This window comes from Anguilla rostrata, chromosome 1, assembly GCF_018555375.3.
Source record: "Anguilla rostrata isolate EN2019 chromosome 1, ASM1855537v3, whole genome shotgun sequence".
Classification (NCBI taxonomy): Eukaryota; Metazoa; Chordata; class Actinopteri; order Anguilliformes; family Anguillidae; genus Anguilla; species Anguilla rostrata.
The window spans coordinates 66,942,616-66,964,023 of record NC_057933.1 but is presented as its reverse complement, the minus strand read 5'-3'; the positions used below and the strand labels follow the sequence as shown (position 1 = coordinate 66,964,023).

General features: G+C 51.6%; 1 protein-coding gene across 7 annotated transcripts in view; it reads left to right on the top strand.

Moving 5' to 3' along the window:
• The window catches only part of mef2d (myocyte enhancer factor 2d), a 67,127-nt gene that overhangs the window by 21,451 nt on the left and 24,268 nt on the right, over positions 1-21,408 (top strand). For 6 of the 7 annotated variants that reach the window (XM_064351546.1, XM_064351585.1, XM_064351567.1 and 3 more), the window contains exons 2-3: positions 12,700-13,020; positions 15,805-16,008. In XM_064351546.1, coding sequence (XP_064207616.1) covers positions 12,967-13,020; positions 15,805-16,008 — 258 coding nt within the window. In that variant the 5' untranslated portion in view covers positions 12,700-12,966. Of the gene's footprint in view, positions 1-1,475; positions 1,774-12,699; positions 13,021-15,804; positions 16,009-21,408 lie in introns of those variants that run through there. The other variant, XM_064351535.1, reaches the window with a different exon arrangement.

Sequence of the window (21,408 nt, the reverse complement as noted above, 5' to 3'; positions counted from 1 at the left end):
ATGGCTAACACATTTGCCGTGACATCACTCCACATGGCCCAGCCTGATATTTGAAAACTCAGTTGTTACGGCTGTCAGTTGTGAAACCAGACAATGTACCAGGCTTCAGCAGTGTCTCTGTACATTGCAACCTGTGCTAAGCCTGTATGGAGGAGCTCTACTGAACACACAGGTGATACGCACCTGAACGTGCTTCAGGTAGCCTTAGCGAGGGCCCTTGGAGATGAACACAGCGGGCTGGAATAAGGAGGCCGTTGTGGCTCTACTGCAGAGCTCCAGGCCCCCTGGCAGCCTGGGCTGATCCCCGCTGCACGTGCCTGTCCTCCATCGCGTCCTCGCCGTTGTTTTCTGAATCTGAAGAATCCGATTGGATGCCGGGGAGGACGACGCGCTCGCTGCTCGCTCCTTCGGCGGCTCCCGCGTCTCCCTCTCGCTCTCCCGCAGGAGTCCATGTGGCCAGCGCCGCCGCCGCCGCCGCGGGCTGCGCTCGGGTCTGCGGCGGGAGGAGCGGGGCGCACGGGCGCACAAATCCCCTTATTAGGCCGCGCGCCAGCTGGACCCGCGCTGCGCGGAGACCCCTGGGGAAGGCTGGGCTGTTCTGGGGGGAAACGGCTCCTGCTCATGTCCATTCACTTGGCTTTCATACGGCTGTCATAAAAACATGTTACTTTGCTTTTGGGCCCTTGAAGGTCCATGTAGCTTACATGTTTTTTTTATTTTTTATTTTGTGTACAGATGGGCTTCTTGAAACAAAAGGGCACAAAGTTTCCCCAAACGTTGCTCTGTTAAAATGTGATTCCCCTTTAGAATTTAGCCTGGCTGTTGCTTGACCCACGCAAGCGAGAGCACCAAAGAGCTTCTCACTGCAGATCTTTTCCACTCTGTTCATTTTTTTTCCCTCGAAGCTGAATGATGCAACTGTTACCCAAGCCGGTGGAATCTCACCGAGTCCCTCCGTTCCAGCACATGAAACTCCTAAAGCAGTGACCTCACCCAACCTATAACTCACACCCCGCCCTGCCTGGGTACACATGGTCCGTGGAAACGGGCCCAGTCCATTCCACAAGAACCTCAGGGCAGCCATTTTCTGCGTAGAAACCTGGCGTGTCCTACGTGACGAAGCCTGGGAGCGTGCGTTCACGCCGGACCACATGCACGCGGTCCACGCCGGCGGACAGCTGTGAGGGTGAGGGCAGAGCGAGGATGGGGGGGGGGGGGGTCACACAAAAGGTGAGAGAGCAGCTGCGGCTGCGTTTACCGCGACCCGCAAATCCGAGGAGAGAATTCGCACACCATGTGCGCGGGGGTAGGGGGGGTGGGTGGGGGGGTAACGACGGGCTGACAAACAGCTTTACTACAGCCTAACCCCCCCCCCCCTCCCCCCAGCCCTCTGACAGCTCCTAGCTCTCACCGTCCTCTCAATTACCGCTAAGGGCAGCCATGAATGCGTGGCAGTTGCCGGGGGCTGGAAGGAGGGACGGGTGCGGGGGTCAGAGCCGAAGGAAGAGGCAACACAGGAAGGAGACTCCGCGGGGGGTCATTTGCGGAACGGTCACTCCTCTCTCAGGCGGTCCCAGGACAGGAGCTGTTCCCCCCGAAGCGTCCTTTCGCTCGTGCACAGGCTCACCTCGGCCCCGGGACTGCTGGGCGTGCGACCGTGTCCTGCGCTTCGCTGCGATTCAGCGCACGTTCAGCTCTGCTCTTTTCCGTACCGCTCGGCAGAACCCCGCGGGCGTCGCTTCCGCCCGTCCCGACTGCAGGAGTAGTCCGAGGGTAAGGGCCGTTGCTGTTACGTTGCTTTGTGTAGCAGGCTTCTCTTCAGGCCTGGAGACAGAAGAAATGTTAGCCGGCTGCTTCAGAGTTTTTAACCCTTTCTGTCCTTAATTTGGGAAAGGACCTTTATTTTGGTGGTCGTGTTTCACTTTACATGTCTACGACTAAAGAGAGAAAGGTATTTTGTTAGAATGGTTGACACTCGGTTTGTGAACTAACACTTCTGCCTACTTGTTAGTTCCTTGGGCTAATGCATGTCTCTTGCTTTGCACAAATCAAAAGGAAACAAAATATTGGGCCTGAACCAGAATTTACCAAATGAAGCTCTGTACCTCTGGCTCTGTATTTTTTGCTGTGTGTATGTTTGTGCTGGTGTAGGTGGCCAGTGGCTGTGGACTGCTGATGACTGTACAGCTACATGCAGTGGCTTGACTCTGCTCGGGGTTAATATATATGAAGTGTTGTACAGTGGCTTAACTGCGCTCAGGTTTAATATATATGAGGTGGGGTGCAGTGGCTTAACTGTGCTCAGGGTTAATGTTCATGTAGTTGAATGCAGTGGCTTAACTGTGCTCTGGGTTCATATTCGTGCTGTAGAGTGCAGTGGCTTTACTGTGCTCTGGGTTCATATTCGTGATGTATAGTGCAGTGGCTTTTCTGTGGGTTAATACTCACTCAGGGTTAATGCCCACTCTGGAGGCTCACACTAGCCAGTGGTGGTGGAGGTGACATTCCTCCTTTCTCTCTGGAAAAGTGCTATGGGATTAAATGAAAGGCTTGATGGAAATGCAGTGAGTTCACAGATGCATTAATTACGTGAGTTTCCCTGAGCTGGTGAGTAATTGTGATACTAATAGGACGGAGTGTGGCGCAGTGGGTAAGGAACTGCGCTTGTAACCGAAAGGTCGCAGGTTCGAATCCCGGGTAAGGACACTGCCGTTGTACCCTTGAGCAAGGTACTTAACCTGCATTGCTTCAGTATATATCCAGCTGTATAAATGGATACAATGTAAAGTGCTAAGTAAAAAGTTGTGTAAGTCGCTCTGGATAAGAGCGTCTGCTAAATGCCTATAATGTAATGTAATGACAAAAGCACCAGGTTCAGCTGGCTTGTCTCTTCTTGATTAGTGGGACCCTAATGATTGAAGTGATTCTGTTCTCCCAGCGGCTTTAGCTGCCTGTACACAGTGACTGTTATGATACGGGTCTGTGTTTTCTGTCAGTTATATCACAGAAAATACAGACACCTAGCACATTTTTTAACTGCAGTGGACATAAAGAAGCATTCTGTGAAGCATTCTTGCTATAAGCTATGATACGCATGTGGGAAGATTAAGTGATCCTTGTAGGCGACTTGGTGCCACTTGGCTAATTTCTGGCTAATTCCATAGCCGTTTTACACACCCCCTGCAGTGCTTTGGTAAAGGTATGTGTGAGGCTATATGGTAAAGTCTGTCCATACATGCAAGAAGTTACTATAACAGTCTTTCTGACAAAGCAAAGGAAATTTGCCTTGCCATTGCTTTGCCTTTAAATGATAGGTAGCCTAAGCCACGGGATGTTTCAGCTCCACCTGAGTGGTCTCGGAGGGGTCTGTTTCAGTGACAGGATCTGTTTGTGTGGGGTGTACGCTAGGAGCTTTATTGAACGAAACAGGAACATTTTCGCCTATTTGCTGTGCAGCCTGCCTCAGTGGCAAACCCGTCTGCTTAACCAGGGGATGAGAAACCGGACGCAGGCTTGGGATTACTGCTTATCCAGCTCATTACCATCACCTGTGCAAAAAAGATCTGAGCATGAAATGGAAACGAGTCGCACTTTCTTTCGATATGAATGCAATTAAAATGGATGAAGGTGCATGTTTTAGCACTAGTGCTAAAAATAGAGTGAGAAAGTCAACAAATAGGCCTACGTGACGTGAAGAAGGGAGAGAACAAAATAGAACACGAGGTCCCAGACGACAGTCACTGAAGAGGTGTGGTTTTGGAGTCCTAGAGGGGAAAAAAAGAACAATTTTATAATGAGTTCCAGATCATTTACCTGTTTAATTATTGGTTGTTAATTTATATGAATGTACGCAGCATTTTACATGCCCGAACACGCACGCACACACACACATGCAGAAATGCGCACACAAATGCATGCGCATGCTCAGGCTTTCTCAGAGATAGTGTGCTCTGCAAATCTAATTTCTTTTTTTTTTTTTTTCCTCTTGAAGAATTATTGGTAGTTTGACAACAGCAGGGACAGGAGGCGCTGGGAGAGAGGGAGAGAGAGGGAGAGAGAGAGAGAGAGAGCGAGAGGAAGAGCGGGCAGATTGATTGTGCTCCTGATGCACTGTTAATGATTACCTGTTCCCGTCCACGACCGTTACCTGTCTGCTGCCCACAGAAGAAGAGGAAGTGCACGGTCAGGGCTGCCATCGCTTTGAGCTGCTGCTCAGTGCAGCAACAGATTTGCATTGCCATCAAAGACACATTCATAGCATTAAATTAACCGATGTAAGCTGAGTCACCATGATACAGCCCAGAACGAATCCCTGGGAAGTGCCAGTCGTTTTTTTGGAAACTAAGGTTTTTTTTTTTGCCTTTGAAATTCCACAAATATTTTTCTCAGACTAAAACTGTTTGTACCATCAGAAAGAACTTTTGGCAGGTTTAATAATGACTGTGATACACATAAAATAGTTAAACCGCCGACAAAACAATTGCAATCATTGTGCTGATGTTGAGCAGGAGGAATAGGAGTGTGCTAATAATGGTTGAAACAATCAGACCGCAGTTGTGCACGGCCTGTTCTCTACCGTGGGTGCAGTGCATTTTATTGATTTGAAATGCATTCCTGTCTACACAACCAAGCCATAAAAAAACATATTTGTTTTGTCCTGCCATTTTATATTAGATAATCATCCTCCCGTGAGGATATTTTTCCTCCCAAGTTGTGCAAGTAAGATGGCGAAGAGAAGATGTGAGATGTTTCTAGGCCTGCTCGTTACAGTATGGAAACATTGAACTAAGTTGAAAGACGCGCTAGCCTAGAGCGAACCGTTGGAGATGCGGAAAATGCTATTTTTTTTGGGAAAGAAGAAAGATTCTAGGGCATGACTCATTGTGAAGCCGGGGAGGACGGAAATGAATGGTGGCTGCAGTGTTTGCACCACAGGGACACGTCTGAGAAAAGAGGAAGGAATGCAGTAACAAAGTACCCCTCGTCCTTCAGTATTCTTTCGTTTTCCGTTATGCAAGGAAAACACGTCTGTTTTCGTCAGTCAGTCGCTTGCCTGGTGGCATTTGCAACCAAGAAGAAATACACGAGCGCTATTCTGTGCTAAGAGCATGTGCGGAGTGTGTTTGCGCTGTCCCAACACTTGAAACCTTTATAATGAGATAATGCCTCAAAATCGGTTTTCTCCTGCGATCTAGCCTATCTGCCAGGAAGTGAAGTAAATGAATTTTTATTTAAAATGTCCCTGCAAAAAATGTTCGACATTATTTTCAGCAATTTGAGTAGGAACCTTGATGAACACAGAGGCCATCTTGCTTTTCTTCAGTCCGGCTTGTGCGTCAGCACGTCGGCCGGTTGGTCCGGCGTGTGGTGGAAGGGGAAGTGAGAAACGGAGCCTTCGCCGCGGCGGCATTCGGAGCAGCGGGGCACGCCGGCCGCGACCACGCCGACGACTCGGGCCTCAAACACTGCGTCTGTTTTGAGCGGTTATTTTTGGAAACTCGTCGAGCGTCTGGAAATAGAACAGCTGACCTTTTTTGTCTGGCGGTGGCAGCCTTCCATTGAGGAGAACACGTTAGTCATGGAGATCCTCCCCCCCCACCCCCCCCTTCCCGCCGCAATGTTGTCGCATGCATGTCATCGCCGTGGCAACAGGGCGCGTCCTCCAAGGCCTTTATCTCGCATCTTGGCCCGAGGTGGTATGCGGGCCGCAGGCAGGTGCTGCGTATGGGAGCGCAGGGCGCGGGGCGCGGGGCAGGGCGGCGGAAGCCTGGGTGGAGTCTCTGGCGGGTTGTTGCCGTACAGGTTGGGCAGCGTTGCCGCTGTTGATTGTCAGGGTGTATCGGAGTTCATTTCAAATGTCAGCAATGCTGGAGCTGCGGGTCATCATCCACACCTCGCTGCCTGCCGCCTGCCCTGTGACCATGTTCCGCTGGAGAGGGGCGTGCAGTGCCACTGCGTGGGGGCGCGCGCGCGTGCGCGTGCGCGTGTGTGTGTGTGTAGTTTAGTGAGAGTGCTTGTGTAAGGGTGCGTCTGTGTATAGTTTAGCGAATGTGCTTATGTAAGGGTGTGTGTTAGTGTGTGTGTTTGAGTGTGTACTTTAGCGAGAGTGCTTATGTAAGGGTGTGTGTTAGTGCGTGTGTGTGTGCGTGAGTGCGTACTTTAGCGAGAGTGCTTATGTAAGGGTGTGTGTTAGTGCATGTGTGTGTGTTTGAGTGTGTACTTCAGCGAGAGTGCTTATGTAAGGGTGTGTGTTAGTGCGTGTGTGAGTGTGTACTTCAGCGAGAGTGCTTATGTAAGGGTGTGTGTTAGTGCATGTGTGTGTGCGTGAGTGCGTACTTTAGCGAGAGTGCTTATGTAAGGGTGTGTGTTAGTGCGTGTGTGAGTGTGTACTTCAGCGGGAGTGCTTATGTAAGGGTGTGTGTTAGTGTGTGTGTTTGAGTGTGTACTTTAGCGAGAGTGCTTATGTAAGGGTGTGTGTTAGTGCATGTGTGTGTGTTTGAGTGTGTACTTTAGCGAGAGTGCTTATGTAAGGGTGTGTGTTAGTGCGTGTGTGAGTGTGTACTTCAGCGGGAGTGCTTATGTAAGGGTGTGTGTTAGTGCATGTGTGCATGTGTGAGTGTGTACTTTAGCGAGAGTGCTTATGTAAGGGTGTGTGTTAGTGCGTGTGTGTGTGTTTGAGTGTGTACTTTAGTGAGAGTGCTTAGGTAAGGGTGTGTGTTAGTGCGTGTGTGTGTGTTTGAGTGTGTACTTTAGCGAGAGTGCTTATGTAAGGGTGTGTGTTAGTGCATGTGTGTGTGCGTGAGTGCGTACTTTAGCGAGAGTGCTTATGTAAGGGTGTGTGTTAGTGCGTGTGTGAGTGTGTACTTTAGTGAGAGTGCTTATGTAAGGGTGTGTGTTAGTGCATGTGTGTGTGTTTGAGTGTGTACTTTAGCGAGAGTGCTTAGGTAAGGGTGTGTGTTATGCGTGTGTGAGTGTTGACTCAGCGGGAGTGCTTATGTAAGGGTGTGTGTTAGTGCATGTGTGTGTGTTTGAGTGTGTACTTTAGCGAGAGTGCTTATGTAAGGGTGTGTGTTAGTGCGTGTGTGAGTGTGTACTTCAGCGGGAGTGCTTATGTAAGGGTGTGTGTTAGTGCATGTGTGTGTGCGTGAGTGCGTACTTTAGCGAGAGTGCCTATGTAAGGGTGTGTGTTAGTGTGTGTGTGAGTGTGTACTTCAGCGGGAGTGCTTATGTAAGGGTGTGTGTTAGTGCATGTGTGTGTGTTTGAGTGTGTACTTCAGCGAGAGTGCTTATGTAAGGGTGTGTGTTAGTGCGTGTGTGAGTGTGTACTTCAGCGGGAGTGCTTATGTAAGGGTGTGTGTTAGTGCGTGTGTGAGTGTGTACTTCAGCGGGAGTGCTTATGTAAGGGTGTGTGTTAGTGCATGTGTGTGTGTTTGAGTGTGTACTTTAGCGAGAGTGCTTAGGTAAGGGTGTGTGTTAGTGCATGTGTGTGTGTTTGAGTGTGTACTTTAGCGAGAGTGCTTAGGTAAGGGTGTGTGTTAGTGCATGTGTGTGTGTTTGAGTGTGTACTTTAGCGAGAGTGCTTAGGTAAGGGTGTGTGTTAGTGCGTGTGTGTGTGTTTGAGTGTGTACTTTAGCGAGAGTGCTTATGTAAGGGTGTGTGTTAGTGCGTGTGTGTGTGTTTGAGTGTGTACTTTAGCGAGAGTGCTTATGTAAGGGTGTGTGTTAGTGCGTGTGTGAGTGTGTACTTCAGCGGGAGTGCTTATGTAAGGGTGTGTGTTAGTGCGTGTGTGAGTGTGTACTTCAGCGGGAGTGCTTATGTAAGGGTGTGTGTGAATTCTGAGGAGCGTGATTGACGAGCTGAGGAACACTGATCCCTCTCCCTCCCCCACAGAGAAGTGCTGTCCTTGCATCTCCACACCCTGCGGTCAGCGGATCGAGTTCCGCTCAGCCAGGGCCTCCAGCTATCCCACGCCGCATTGCTGCCGGGTCCCTTGCAGGCTCTCGGCTACGCTGGCGGAAAGCTAACTCGCGGTAGCGCAGGGGCTAGCGGTCGCTCTCGTCTATGCGATGGAGGCGGCGGGCCGGCGCTGGCCGGCGCGGGCGGAGCGGCGAACCCTCGGCGGTCCCAGAGCGGCGCGCAGAGCTAGCGCTGTCCCACTTAGCGCCCGCGTGGGCGGGGCTGCTGACCTGCTGGAATCACAGGCAGGGCTGGAGTCCTCTGTGACTTGGCCATGAACAGGACAGCTGCAGCCTGGTACGGCCCAGCCCAGCGCAGCCCAGCCAAGCGGGCGGGGTGGTGTGGGGCGGCGTGGGGCGGCGTGGGGGCTCGGGCCATGGGAGCCCTCGCCAGGCCTGGCGTCCGCTTCTCCCTCTGCGCCTCATAAGCGTACCCGCGTGTGTCAGGCTGTCATCCGCGCTGTTTCACAACCCTACATTACGCCCTCAGACCACGTGCTCCTCTCCCTCACTGACCGTGACTAACCCTGGTAAATTTAGGCCTGCTAGCGGCCGGCTGTCCGTCGACGCCTCACAAGGTCCTGACTGACCGCGCTCGTTAGGATCCCCTGGCTGCCTGTGCCAAACCGAGGGGGTTCTCCAGGGTCCTGGCAGAATTCCTCACCCCCCGCTCTCTCAGTTTCTCCATCTAATCATCCCCCGGTTTAGCTGCCAGTAGCCCCTGTCTCTCTCTCCACCTGTGCTGATGTGTGCTGAACATGCTGGCAGAGGCCAACCGAGCCGTGCGTCATCCATGTCCGCACCTTCGCCCTAATCCACTTCCAAACTGATGGAAGGCACTGTATTAAAGCAACTTCCCAATGGGAATTATTCATCTTCTTCTGCTTCCTGGCCTCATTCGCATCACCCCAGATCGGTGTGATTAACTGGATGTTGACGATGTTGATCATGTGACTTTTGTCACGGATTCCCCTGACGCTGAACCCCGCTGCCATGCTCGACAGACGGCTCGGCGCGTTCCTTCACACTCAGTTTCACAGCGCGCCCTTTTGGGTAGCCGCGCAGTTTTTAGTCCTTGGTTAGCATTGCGATGCTAATGCTACAGTGTCGCCTGAGGTCTTTGGCTTCTAAGGCCTGGAACGGTTAGCGGGTTTGGCGAGAGGCGGGGTAGGGGCTTGGAGCTGCAGCCTGGCCGCCAGGAGAGCTGCGTTTGATTGTTTTGTGTGATTGGCTCCTGCAGGAGACGCTTTGATTAAGCAGCAGGCTGGCGGTGACGGGCCAGTGTGGAGTGGGAAAGGTGATGGATTTCTCTGCGCTCTTTTGGCCGAGCTCCAGGCCCCCCCCCCCCCAGGGTACAGGCTGTAATCTCAGAGCCCCAGGCTGCCTCACAATGACTTACAACACAGCTAGTCCCCCGCAGCCCCCCCCCCCCCCCCACACTCATTCAGAGAGACTCTTCGACTTGTTTGAGCCTCAAAATATACTGAATTTTTCATTAAGACTGAAGTCACAATTTTCTTCATTCGGTAAAGTTATCTCAATTAGTGTCAATCAACAAGGCTCATTTTACTGAATAAGCAACGATAGGACTCTTGAAAAATGTGTGTGTGCGTGCGTGCGTGCGTGTGCGGTTGTGCGTACGTGCGTGTGAGTATCAGCATGTGTGGATGTGCACGTGTTTGTGTGCATTTGCATTGTGTATTTGGGTCACCCTGGAGACCCGTCTCTCCACTGTAAAATAAGAATCACACAGCTGGATGAACAAGGATCCAATTTTGCCCCTAATTTTCACACCTCCATTCTCATTTTCCATTTCAGTGGGGTTCTACATAAAGAGCGGAAACGTTTACTCTGACAGGCTTCGGACGTAAGGAACCCTGCTTCGGGGGCTGGATTTACCGGCCTACACCTGATTTTGAGGATGGCATTGGAAATCCCCCTTAAATTGTTGTTGTTGCCATGCTTGTTTGTTTGTGTGTGAGAGTTTGTGTGTGTGGCTCTTTTGTTTGCATGTGTGCCTTCCCTGTTGTACATGTGTCAGCTGTGGCTCCAGATCCTTTCCACGATAGGACGCCTCAGTCAAATCGCGGCTCTCGAGAAGAGGATCAGTTAAGGTGAAGTCAGATGTTCACTGAGGGAGGAAAGGCCCACATCCAGCCCCAGATACCTTGCCTTTGTAATGCTGCTTTAAGCTGGAAGTTTTTTTGTATCGTCATACCTCTGGGTTCACTCTGAGGCCACCTCCCATAATGACGATGATTAGCCGTGAGCACGTCTGTGTAAAGGTGTTATTGAGAAGGGCTTCGTGGCGTTTTCTTCAGGTCGGACCTGAGCCTGAAACACTGGAGGCCTCCTGTAGGCCGATATGGCCCAGTGTGAGTGAGAGTGAGGGTGCTGGTGTGATCCAGGGCTGGGCCTGGGACTGGGCCTCTCAGAGCATGAAGGGCGGGCGGCTGATTTCCGAGCGACCCGGCGGATAAAGAAGCCTTTTCACGTCAGCTGACCTCGCAGCCAGAACACAGCACGCGGCCCCCCTGCCCTTGAGCTGCAGGCTATGCTCCGGATAGCCCAGGGAGAATCCTCCAATCAGCACCGCTCATGCTGCTCCGCTGAGTATCGCATGAAGTGGATCGCTGGCTTTTGATTGGTGGTTTCCCTGCGGCCTGTAACCCGGTTTTCTCATGGCTTCATTCTTATTTAGAATTTTCTGTTAAGATGGGATGTGATACTGGCTTATTGCTGATAGCTCTGATTTATAATTGGGATTCTAATACTGTAGAAAGATTACCATGCCGAGATTGTTGTGGACCAACATTCAGCCTCTCTCTTCTTTCAGTGTTAGGGATGCATTCAACTCCAGTGCCATTGATCTGACGCATTACCATGTTTGTATTTATAACATGTAAATAAGATATGTTCTAGTTGTAGTGTATGTACTGCAACCGAGCGCTGTTTAAAGACACACACACAGGTGGTTCAGGAAGCAGACCGCTTCTTTTTCACCTTAAGGTTTGATCGGTTAGTTCATTTCAACATGGATCTGTTATGTAACGGTGTGGAGGGAAACATAGCCTGCATAAAAATGAGCAAAGCAAATGATTTCATGAATAAATTCATGATTCTGGGATTCAGATAATTATTTCATGGATTTATTCATTTATTTCCATTTAGATTTTCTCTGTGTTCGTGCGTTAGGCCAATACGAGGCCAAAGTGGGCAAACTCGAGCGCGGTACTCTTCCGGCATTGTTCAGACCCATAAGGCACGTTGATGTCGAAAGGATGCTGTAAAGGGGGTGATGTCGCAGCCCCCGGGTCTCCGTGGCGAGCTGGGGAAGTGGAGCGGCGAGCGGCGCTCTGAGCTGTGGCCTCCCCAGGCCCTGGCCCAGTGACTCACTGTGCGTGCCGCTCTGCCTCTCAGCCCAGCTCTGTGCGAACTGGCGCTGAGCGGGCCGTTTAGGGCCGATCTGGATTTGACTTCGCCTCACAGTCGTCAGCAGCGAGTCCTTGTGAAGTTTTTTTTTTTTTTTTATTATCCCCTTAAATAATGCCTCAGTTCTAAATAGGGTCGCTAAAGCTCAGAAAATGTCTGGTAAATTCCTGGAATCTTTCTGGAAACTTTACATGGGAAGTTAAGAATTTTTTTGCTGAGTTTGAATATGAAATGTCAGCTCATACTAGTGAATTGTTTCTTTGTGGAAAATGAACATAAAATGGGAGTTCTAGACACTGTGGCATGTTTTGGTTTCACTTTCATTCCATGCACAGATAATTGTCAGCATTCCTTTTAATGGGAATTCAGTGGAAATGCAACCATCTGCATACACAGGGGTTTCCTCCGTCAGAGGGAGTGAAAGTGAAAGTTATTGTTCGGTGAAAGAATCCCATGTAAAAATAAAATTAATTTAATCAATGTTCAACCCAAAACTAAATTGTTTATTTTTAGTTTATAGTTTATTTCTACTAGTAGGTTTTGCGATTATGTCTTCTTATAAGGTAAAAGGTTTATGTTTCCATAAGCATATGGCGATGGTAAATGCAGCCTGTGCAAATAGCCCCCACAATTTTACTTTTATTCCTGGTAATTCCCATGTATCCTCATTAACTCCCGTATTTTCCCGTTAATTCCCAGGGAACCCTAAATATTCCTGGAATTTTGCAACCCTAGTGCTAAACTCAAGTAGGTTTTGTTTTTCAGTTAATTGCCTCCAGGTTTGATCTATTCCGGATTTTTCCTTCATAAGAGGGACGTGTGTGGCTAGTGCATTCACATGCTCTGCGTCACATTGGGCAGGCAGGCAGGCAGGCAGGCAGGCAGGCTTTGGCCGGGGGCCTGTGGAGATCAGTGGTGTGGAGGTGATGTCTCCAGTGAAGCTGACACAGCACAGCCTCTCTCCGGCTGCCCTGAAGGTTCTGTAGCGCGCAGCACCCTCACCCCTCCCCTGGGGAAAACAAACCCTGGGAGAAGGGTTCCCTCGCGGTGTGTCACCGCTGCACTTCCTGTGCTCGGTTGTTACGAAGTGCATTAGGGTTGTTTCAAATAAAATATCATTGATTTAACGTTCCTTTGCCGATCGATGTCTCATCAGTTTTGATCAGTGTCTTTGTTCAGGACAATTCCATAGGGATGGAAAAGTTGCTTTCCAATACATCCGCATTTCCTCATAACAAGTGAAAGCAATGAAAGATTGCTACACATATGGACATTGATTAAACAAACACATTTCCCTGCCTTTTCTTTCCAGGAGTGACACGCACCGAACGCCTGCAGTTGATTGGGGGAGAGGATCCCGAGGCGGGACACCTGGATGACCGGCCCCGTTTCCAGGACGATGAACTGAAGGCCCCTCCTCCAGGCCCTGCGTTTCTGCATTTCTTTACCCTCCAGGCCCGGCTGCCGCAGTCTCCAGACCAGCGCCCAGTGACCGACGCCACAGCCCCTCCCCTCCAGACGGCCACGCCCACCTTCCGCCCGCTGACTCCCCCGTCTCTCCCACCGCCACACCGGAACCATGGGGAGAAAAAAGATCCAGATACAGAGAATCACAGATGAGAGGAACAGACAGGTGAGTCTCCTGTGCGCTTTTCTACAGGAGCTCTGTCCTTTCTGTCAGTGGGTAGCTGAAGCAGAATAAGCCAAAATAAGAAGCAAATGATGTGGAGTTCTTGTAAAAGGCATGCTTTAAAACAGCAGTTGTTCCGATGAACAGAGTGAGATAAGTCCCCCAAGCATGGCAGTTCCATGAGAATTGGCCCCGACACCAGTTATGTTATAGGTCTGCTTTTTGGGTAGCGGAGCTAACTTCTAATGCCGGAATTAATGTTAGTGGCTTGCCACTGTTCCAATGAGTCTTCCTGGGCCATGTTACTACATCTGACATTTGTAAGGGGGTGTAGGTGCTGCTTGCTGCAACAAGGAACAACCATGAAGAAGAGGATTGTTAAAAAAAAAAAACACAAAAGCAGCAGCACCACAAATCCTCTTAAGATGAGAAGCTGAGGATGTTCTCCCTGTTCCCCTGGCTCCTGAATTCGTAGCAGAGTACGCACTCCTCCTGTGCGCCCCGTCCTGTTGCTGTCCCCCCATGTTCAACGAGCTGCACTGGAGTTGCTCCTGAAAACAAACGGAATGACAAAATCCCACGGAAATGTATGAAATGAACATTTTCCACCTCGATCAAGGATGACTTCATCAGCGGGCGGCGTTGACAGCCGTGAGAAAAGTTTGATCAGATGAGTGAATTTGCGGGGAGACAGGTGGCGGAAGGTGGGGAGCGGAACGAAAGGCGTCTCCGGGGGCGTCTGCGCCGATATGAAGACGGTCGTCTTTTGAAACGTGACCCGACAGGACTTTAATTCGCCGCTCTGCCCGTACTCAGGGCTGCGTCAGCTTAAGGCCTGGAGTTAGCTTAGCATCAGACCCGCAGCGCAGCGGGGGCCCGCTAGTGTCTGCCCTTTGGAGGACCTGCCCGGCTGTGCAGCACAATCCCGCTGCGAATCTTGCCTCTCCTCATCCAGGGCATGAGGGCATCCCGTGCTAGCGCCAGTCAGAGGAGCCCAGTAAAGATCAGATTGACTAGACTCATCTGTGGTGTCTCAATTGCCAAAATGATGTGGATTGTTGTCATTGTAGTTCTTATTAATTGCTATAGGTAGCAGGAGCAGTAGTAATGTCACTAATATTGTAGTTTTCCACAGAACCTCCATTCCTCCCTTTGGAGTTTCTGCCGGTCATTTGTAATGCATTGTCCCGGTGCCACACGCACGCCAGGCACAAAGGCTTTAGTCCTGCTTAGAGATGGCTTAACGAGGACTGATCCCAGAACAGGGGGAGACCAGGCTGAGCAGTAAATGCCATTAAGCAATGGGTTCTCCTCTCATCGCCACGGTTACCTAGGCTCATGAGGTGAAAGCCCCTGTGCTCCTCAGGAGGAGGCTGGGCTTTGTCGATGTGTTTAAGCACCAGAGTCTCACAATCCTTATGTTAGCATCAAAGCTCTTCTTAGCGCCGACATCCATGTGTAGGGAAGCCACAGTGCCGCTCTAACTGTTGATACTTCACAGTTTATTATTACCCGCTGTCACATTTGCTGTCATTGGCCGGATTATTCATCAGGAGCATTGTCAGAGGAAGTGTTTATTTTATACATAGAGCCCTGCAATCGAAAATGTAATATTTCTGACAGTTACGTATAAATCCGTTCTATCAACTCCATTCATTTTGTCGTTTGCCATCATTTTTCATTTCCTCTGAGATTGCTGCACACTTGCCCTGCTTTCCTGTGTGTGTGTGTGTGCGTGTGTGTGTGGGAGGGGGGGGTGGTCTAGAAGGCGGTTGCCCATGGAAACGACCCCGAAATAATTTGATTTGTGGCGGCAGGGAGCGGAGAGTGTGAGAGAGACATGGAGGAGGAGAAGAGAGGGGGAGCGAGAGAGGGAGAGGAAGAGAGCAGAGAGAGAGGAGGGAGGGAGGGAGGGAGGGAGGGCGGGCGAGCGAGCGAGCGAGCTGTCTCCTGCTCCAGAGAGCTGCATCTGTGTGACACGACGAGCGCTGAAGCAATTAGTGCCAGAGCAGAGCGATGGAGGGGGAGACCGGAGGTCTCGCATGTCACACAGCCGAAGAATCCTGCGCTCTTTCTCTCCGTCTCATCCCGCGCTCTTTCTCTCCGTCTCATCCCGCGCTCTTTCTCTCCGTCTCATCCCGCGCTCTTTCTCTCCGTCTCATCCCGCGCTCTTTCTCTCCGTCTCATCCCGCGCTCTTTCTCTCCGTCTCATCCCGCGCTCTTTCTCTCTGGCTCCCTGCGTCAGGCCCCCCTTTTACACGCGCCTCCTCTCTGAAACGCACCGTGCACGAAAAGGCAAAAGCAAAAAAAAACCCCTCCAGAAAATCTGCCTTGCCCCCCTTTGATCTGTGTGAGATTCTGTGCTCAGGTGAGCGTAGTGCACTTCCCCCGCTGTGTTAGTGCGAGTGCCGTCTCAGTCATTGACTTGTGTGAGGTGACTTTCTCCTTGTTTTTCCACAGTTGATTGTGCCGGCTCGTGTGTGGTGTTTGTCCAGCTTTCTGTTCTTTGACCTTATCTTTCGTTCTTCCGCCTTCTCCCTTTCATCTCCCTCGCCTCTCTGTCCTGCGCTTTCCTGCGTCTCTCCTTCCCTTCCTGTTATTCTCCTGTGCTCAACCCCCATATCTTATTCCCTGTTTTTCTTGTGCGCTTCCCCACTTCTCTCTCTCACCGCTCTCACAACCTCTTCTCTTTCACCCTCATCCTTTCATTCACCCTTTCGGTTCCACGCCCCCCCTATTTTAATCATTCCACTGAATTATATGCCTCTCCCCCCCACACCTCTGTAGGTGACCTTCACCAAGCGCAAGTTCGGCCTGATGAAAAAGGCGTACGAGCTGAGCGTGCTCTGCGACTGCGAGATCGCCCTCATCATCTTCAACCACTCCAACAAGCTGTTCCAGTACGCCAGCACCGACATGGACAAGGTGCTGCTCAAGTACACCGAGTACAACGAGCCGCACGAGAGCCGGACCAACGCCGACATCATCGAGGTACGTCTTAAAAGGCCGGTGGCGGGAGGGAGGGAGGGAGGCGTAGGGCGGTTTTGGGAGCCCCTCTTCCCCGGCTGCTGGTTTTGTGGTTACCGTGTACACACGGGCGCCGGCCTGTTTTAGGAGTTCTGCTTTGCGGTGGTGTGTTTTTGCGTGGGGGTGTTTTGGGTTACCGGCTGCTGGTTTTGTGGTTACCGTGTACACACGGGCGCCGGCCTGCTTTAGGAGTTCTGCTTTGCGGTGGTGTGTTTTTGCGTGGGGTGTTTTGGGTTACCGGCTGCTGGTTTTGTGGTTACCGTGTACACACGAGCGCCGGCCTGTTTTAGGAGTTCTGCTTTGCGGTGGTGTGTTTTTGCGTGGGGTGTTTTGCCTCTGCGGGCTGACGGAGCCCTGGTGGGTTATACGTCCACGGGCCGCGCTGTCTCGGAGGCAGCGTGTGATTAAACGGGCGAAGCGTCTGATTTCCTGCCTCCGTCGGCGCGGCCGTGATGGGATCCTGCTGTAACGGTGTATCTGGAGCGGCGTCTTCAGCGCGGCTCTGGCCCCTGATTCGACACATTGGGGCTCCTGTGGGGGGTGTGAGCAGTGTGGCCCTGTTACTGGGGCCAGATGGGTGCTGCTGACCCACGGGGGCTGGAATAGCTGCCCCTGCCTGTGATCATTCTACATACGAGCACCCCCCCACCCCCAAAGCCAGGACAGGCATTTCCCTTCTGGTTTGGGGAGATTAGAGACTTTCCAGTCCCCTCCTGCGATTGGACGGGCGCCTGTAGGACAGTGAGATGGAAAGAGTAGGGACAGCTGGACCTGCTGCCAGATTGCTGGCCCAGCCCTCCACTGAGACCTGCTACAGCACAGTAACTCCCTCCACTGATACTTTCTACAGCACAGTAACACCCTCCACTGAGACTTTCTACAGCATAGTAACTCCCTCCACTGATACCTGCTACAGCAGAGTAATGCTCTCCACTGAGACTTTCTACAGAACAGTAATGCTCTCCACTGAGACTTTCTACAGCATAGTAATGCTCTCCACTGAGACTTTCTACAGCATAGTAATGCTCTCCACTGAGACTTTCTACAGCACAGTAACACCCTCCACTGAGACTTTCTACAGCATAGTAATGCTCTCCACTGAGACTTTCTACAGCATAGTAATGCTCTCCACTGAGACTTTCTACAGCATAGTAATGCTCTCCTCTGAGACCTGCTACAGCATAGTAATGCTCTCCACTGAGACTTTCTACAGAACAGTAACACCCTCCACTGAGACTTTCTACAGCATAGTAATGCTCTCCACTGAGACTTTCTACAGCATAGTAATGCTCTCCACTGAGACTTTCTACAGCATAGTAATGCTCTCCACTGAGACTTTCTACAGCATAGTAATGCTCTCCACTGAGACTTTCTACAGCATAGTAACTCCCTCCACTGATACTTTCTACAGCATAGTAATGCTCTCCACTGAGACTTTCTACAGCATAGTAATGCCCTCCACTGAGACCTGCTACAGCATAGTAACACCCTCCACTGAGACCTTCTACAGCATAGTAACACCCTCCACTGAGACCTGCTACAGCACAGTAACACCCTCCACTGAGACTTTCTACAGCACAGTAACACCCTCCACTGAGACTTTCTACAGCATAGTAATGCTCTCCACTGAGACTTTCTACAGCACAGTAACATCCTCCACTGAGACTTTCTACAGCACAGTAACACCCTCCACTGAGACTTTCTACAGCATAGTAATGCTCTCCACTGAGACTTTCTACAGCATAGTAATGCTCTCCACTGAGACCTGCTACAGCATAGTAACACCCTCCACTGAGACCTTCTACAGCACAGTAACACCCTCCACTGAGACTTTCTACAGCACAGTAACACCCTCCACTGAGACTTTCTACAGCATAGTAATGCTCTCCACTGAGACTTTCTACAGCATAGTAATGCTCTCCACTGAGACCTGCTGCAGCACAGTAATGCTCTCCACTGAGACTTTCTACAGCATAGTAATGCTCTCCACTGAGACCTGCTGCAGCACAGTAATGCTCTCCACTGACACCTGCTGCAACATAGCCATGCTTTCAGCTGGTACCGTGTGCAACATAATAATACTGTTCACTGGTTTCTTCCACACAGTAATGCTATTCTTCAGTATCATCTACAGTAAGGGATAATCATTCCTGGTACCTTCTGTTACACAGTAATGTTCAACCAGTATTTTTTGCAACCTGGTAATTTTATTGAGAATATGTTCTTGCCGTTTCGACCCACCCAGTTATACGATTTCACAAAAGTTATTTTTCAACTAATTTTGTAACTCGCTCTCTAAAAGAGTGAATGCAAGTACTCTCTGGTTATCCATTGTTTAAAAAAAACAAATGACAAATTAAACTTTCCAGTAAAATTAGTTTGCTAATTGCGTTAACGATGCTAACAAAGTAAGCCAAGTGATTGGAGCAGAGTGCGATTGCCTAGCAACAGCAGAAAAAACTCGTCCGTTGCTTTTTACTGGGTAGGCTTCATAAAATCAAGACTGGTAGTGCGCCTAGTGTTTTCAAGCCTACGAAGCGCATCCGATGTGATCACAGCCATGAAAGGGTTAAAATGTGTGAGATCACAAACATGTGATTAGAATCTTTTAAACTGAACATTCTAATGCTGATGTCACAGTCGCTACTGCTAAATGAAACCAACGGAGTTCTAGAACTCACTGAATAGGAATTTTGCAAAAACATTCCAGAAGACCTCCTCTTCAAAGGGTTAAAGATTTAGATCGTGTGCAGGAGTCTGAAATTGCACGTAACGCACGCACCGGACCGGCAGGCGCAGAAGCGCAGCTCTGGTGTGGGGATGAGAGAGCTCGCGGTGGAGAGAGACCAGCAGCTCTTTTTTTCCCCGCGCGGAAGCGGGCGGGGAGAGCGCAGGCCGGAGCTGCAGATGGCTCCTGAGCGGACGCGCTGGCTGGCGGCGCGCAGGGGCGTGGGGCCGCTCCGGGCCGCATCAGCGCAAGCCCGAGCGGGTCGCAGCGCGAGCGCGGGGCTCATGCAGTATTCAGGGACGCCGCGGATGGCTCCGGGCCCGGCCCAGCCGCGCTCCGCGCAGGGACTTCCCCTCAGATGGGACCCAGGAGCGGGAGGCTGGCGCGGCCCGGGCCTGATGGGGTCTGACACGCTCTTCCAGAGGCAGCGCTCCCCCAGAGAGCCTCTCTGAGAAGCCGACTGGCGAAATCGGCCTGTTTCACAGGGAGGGAGCAGAAAAAGATGTTCACATGCATGCACACAAAATTCATGGCTTTGCTGTGCTGCCAGCTGATGGGTTTGTCCAAGCAAGTGCCTCCTCCTCCCCCCCCCCCCCACATACACACACACACACACACACACACCGAACCACCCAACCCCCCCTCCACACACACACACACACACACATGCTCTCTCCCTGTGTTACTTCTGCACGTGCTGAGAGAGCAGGCAGCCTGCTTCTCCTGCCAGAACGTGTTAATCCGCTCGACTGCAGATCCCAATCATGAGAGGGAGGGAGGGAGGGAGGGGGAGTGTGAGAGCAAGCGAGAGAGAGAGAGGGAGAGGGAAAGGAGATGGATGGGGAAAGAGAGGGAAAGAAGAAGGGATGCCCTTTTCTTAAGCAGCCTTGGGGGGGGGGGGGGGCTTAAGTGCTTTGTCATAGCCCGGATGCGCTCGGGTGTCACGCTTGAGTGGGGCAGGCCGAGTGCGTTACAGCGTCCCGACCAATCAGGCCTCAGTAGCGGTTGCGCCCTGGCAGCGGAGGGCCCCGTGGGGATGCAGCTCCACGCGGGACACCGAGGTCTCCTGAGGAGAGGAGCCCCCTTCGGAGAACCGGGCGGGCTGAGACAGGAGGGGGTCCTCTGCGCGCAGGGCACAGCCCGGGTCGCCCACGCTTCCTGCGGGACCTCGCAAACCGGCCCGATCGTCTGCTTCAGAACCAGACCTGGCCGTCCCGCCTGTTAGGTAATACGATATTGATAGAGAACAGAGAAAGGCCATTCTATGGGATGCAGCTTGATGCGCGACCTTGATCTCCCACAATGCACACGCGTACATGAGTTTTGAAGGTTATGAGACGTTACATGCGCTCCGCATATGTTTGGTGCTAGTGGAGAGCTGGGCAAGGCTGGAGAGGCTTGTCTTCCAGGCTGTTGGAGGATGGAGGAAGGCCAGTAAAGGCGTGTGTAAGTCATGCAGGGCTTTGCTGTGGGGCCGGTGAAGGGCTGTTGGAGGATGGAGGAAGGCCATTAGAGGCGTGTGTAAGTCATGCAGGGCTTGCTGTGGGGCCGGTGAAGGGCTGTTCAGGGGCTTGTGGGGAAGGAGCCCTGGCTGCTCTGCGTTCAGCCGATCGCGTGCTCCGTCCTCACCCTGGTGCTCCATCGCTCGGCGGTGTGTGTAAGCAGCGGCCCTGGCGCCGTTCTCCCAGGATGCCCTGGGGCGACCGCGCACAGCAAGTGGGACGCGACACCACATTCTGCTCCCGCGTTCAGTGGAGCTTCGCTGGTCCTGCACACATGGCTCATCGCAACTCAACGCTTACTGCGCTACAGACAGAGGGAGAAAGTGGGGCAGGGAGAGAGAGATGAAAAAAGAAGGTTTGAGAAAGAGAGAGGAAGGAGGGAGAGAGGCATGAGAGGGAGGGATGGAGATGCGGCGGGCGTGGGAGGGGAAGAGCGAGTGAGCAAGCGAGTGTGCGGGAGGGAGGGAGGGAGGGAGGGAGGGAGGGAGGAGGGGTGGGTCTGGATGGAGAACAGAGCCAGCCAGTCACAATCTGTGCTGTTCTGCAGGGGAATCTTACCCTGGCAACACAATAGAGCCTGCGCTTGCAAGGGCTGGCCCGCGGGAGAGAGGTGCGCCGAGCCAGCTGCACATACGCGGCTCACTGAAAGCCAGCCTGACCGACAGCTGCCTGCGATTGAGCCAACATGGCCGCCCCGGATCACACATCTCACCAGCGCAGGGCTTATGAAGAATAAAGGCTCTTACATGTGTGCATATCCCCTTTATGGCAGAGAATGTAATGCTGTTAACACCTTTGTCCTTTAGACCGATGCCTGCGGGCTAGGGACATGGGGACTCACGACTTTGAGACACAGGGCCGAGCGCTGATGTTTTCACTGTGTGCTGGTATCATTTTCTACCACCAACTCAAGTCTGTAACCTTAACCGGAACATTTGACCTCAGAGGAAGTGCATGAGATGGATTCGGTGGTCCTCCTGTGCTATTCCTTCTGATGAGCGCTCATCTATTTATAGTGAAAGGAAGTGACACGTTCTCCTGGATGGAGTCTGGCTTACTGTTTGATTAGGTTCCCACCAGCAGAGCTAATTATTGGTAACACCTGACTCCCCAGTTCCTCTGAAAACGAGACGG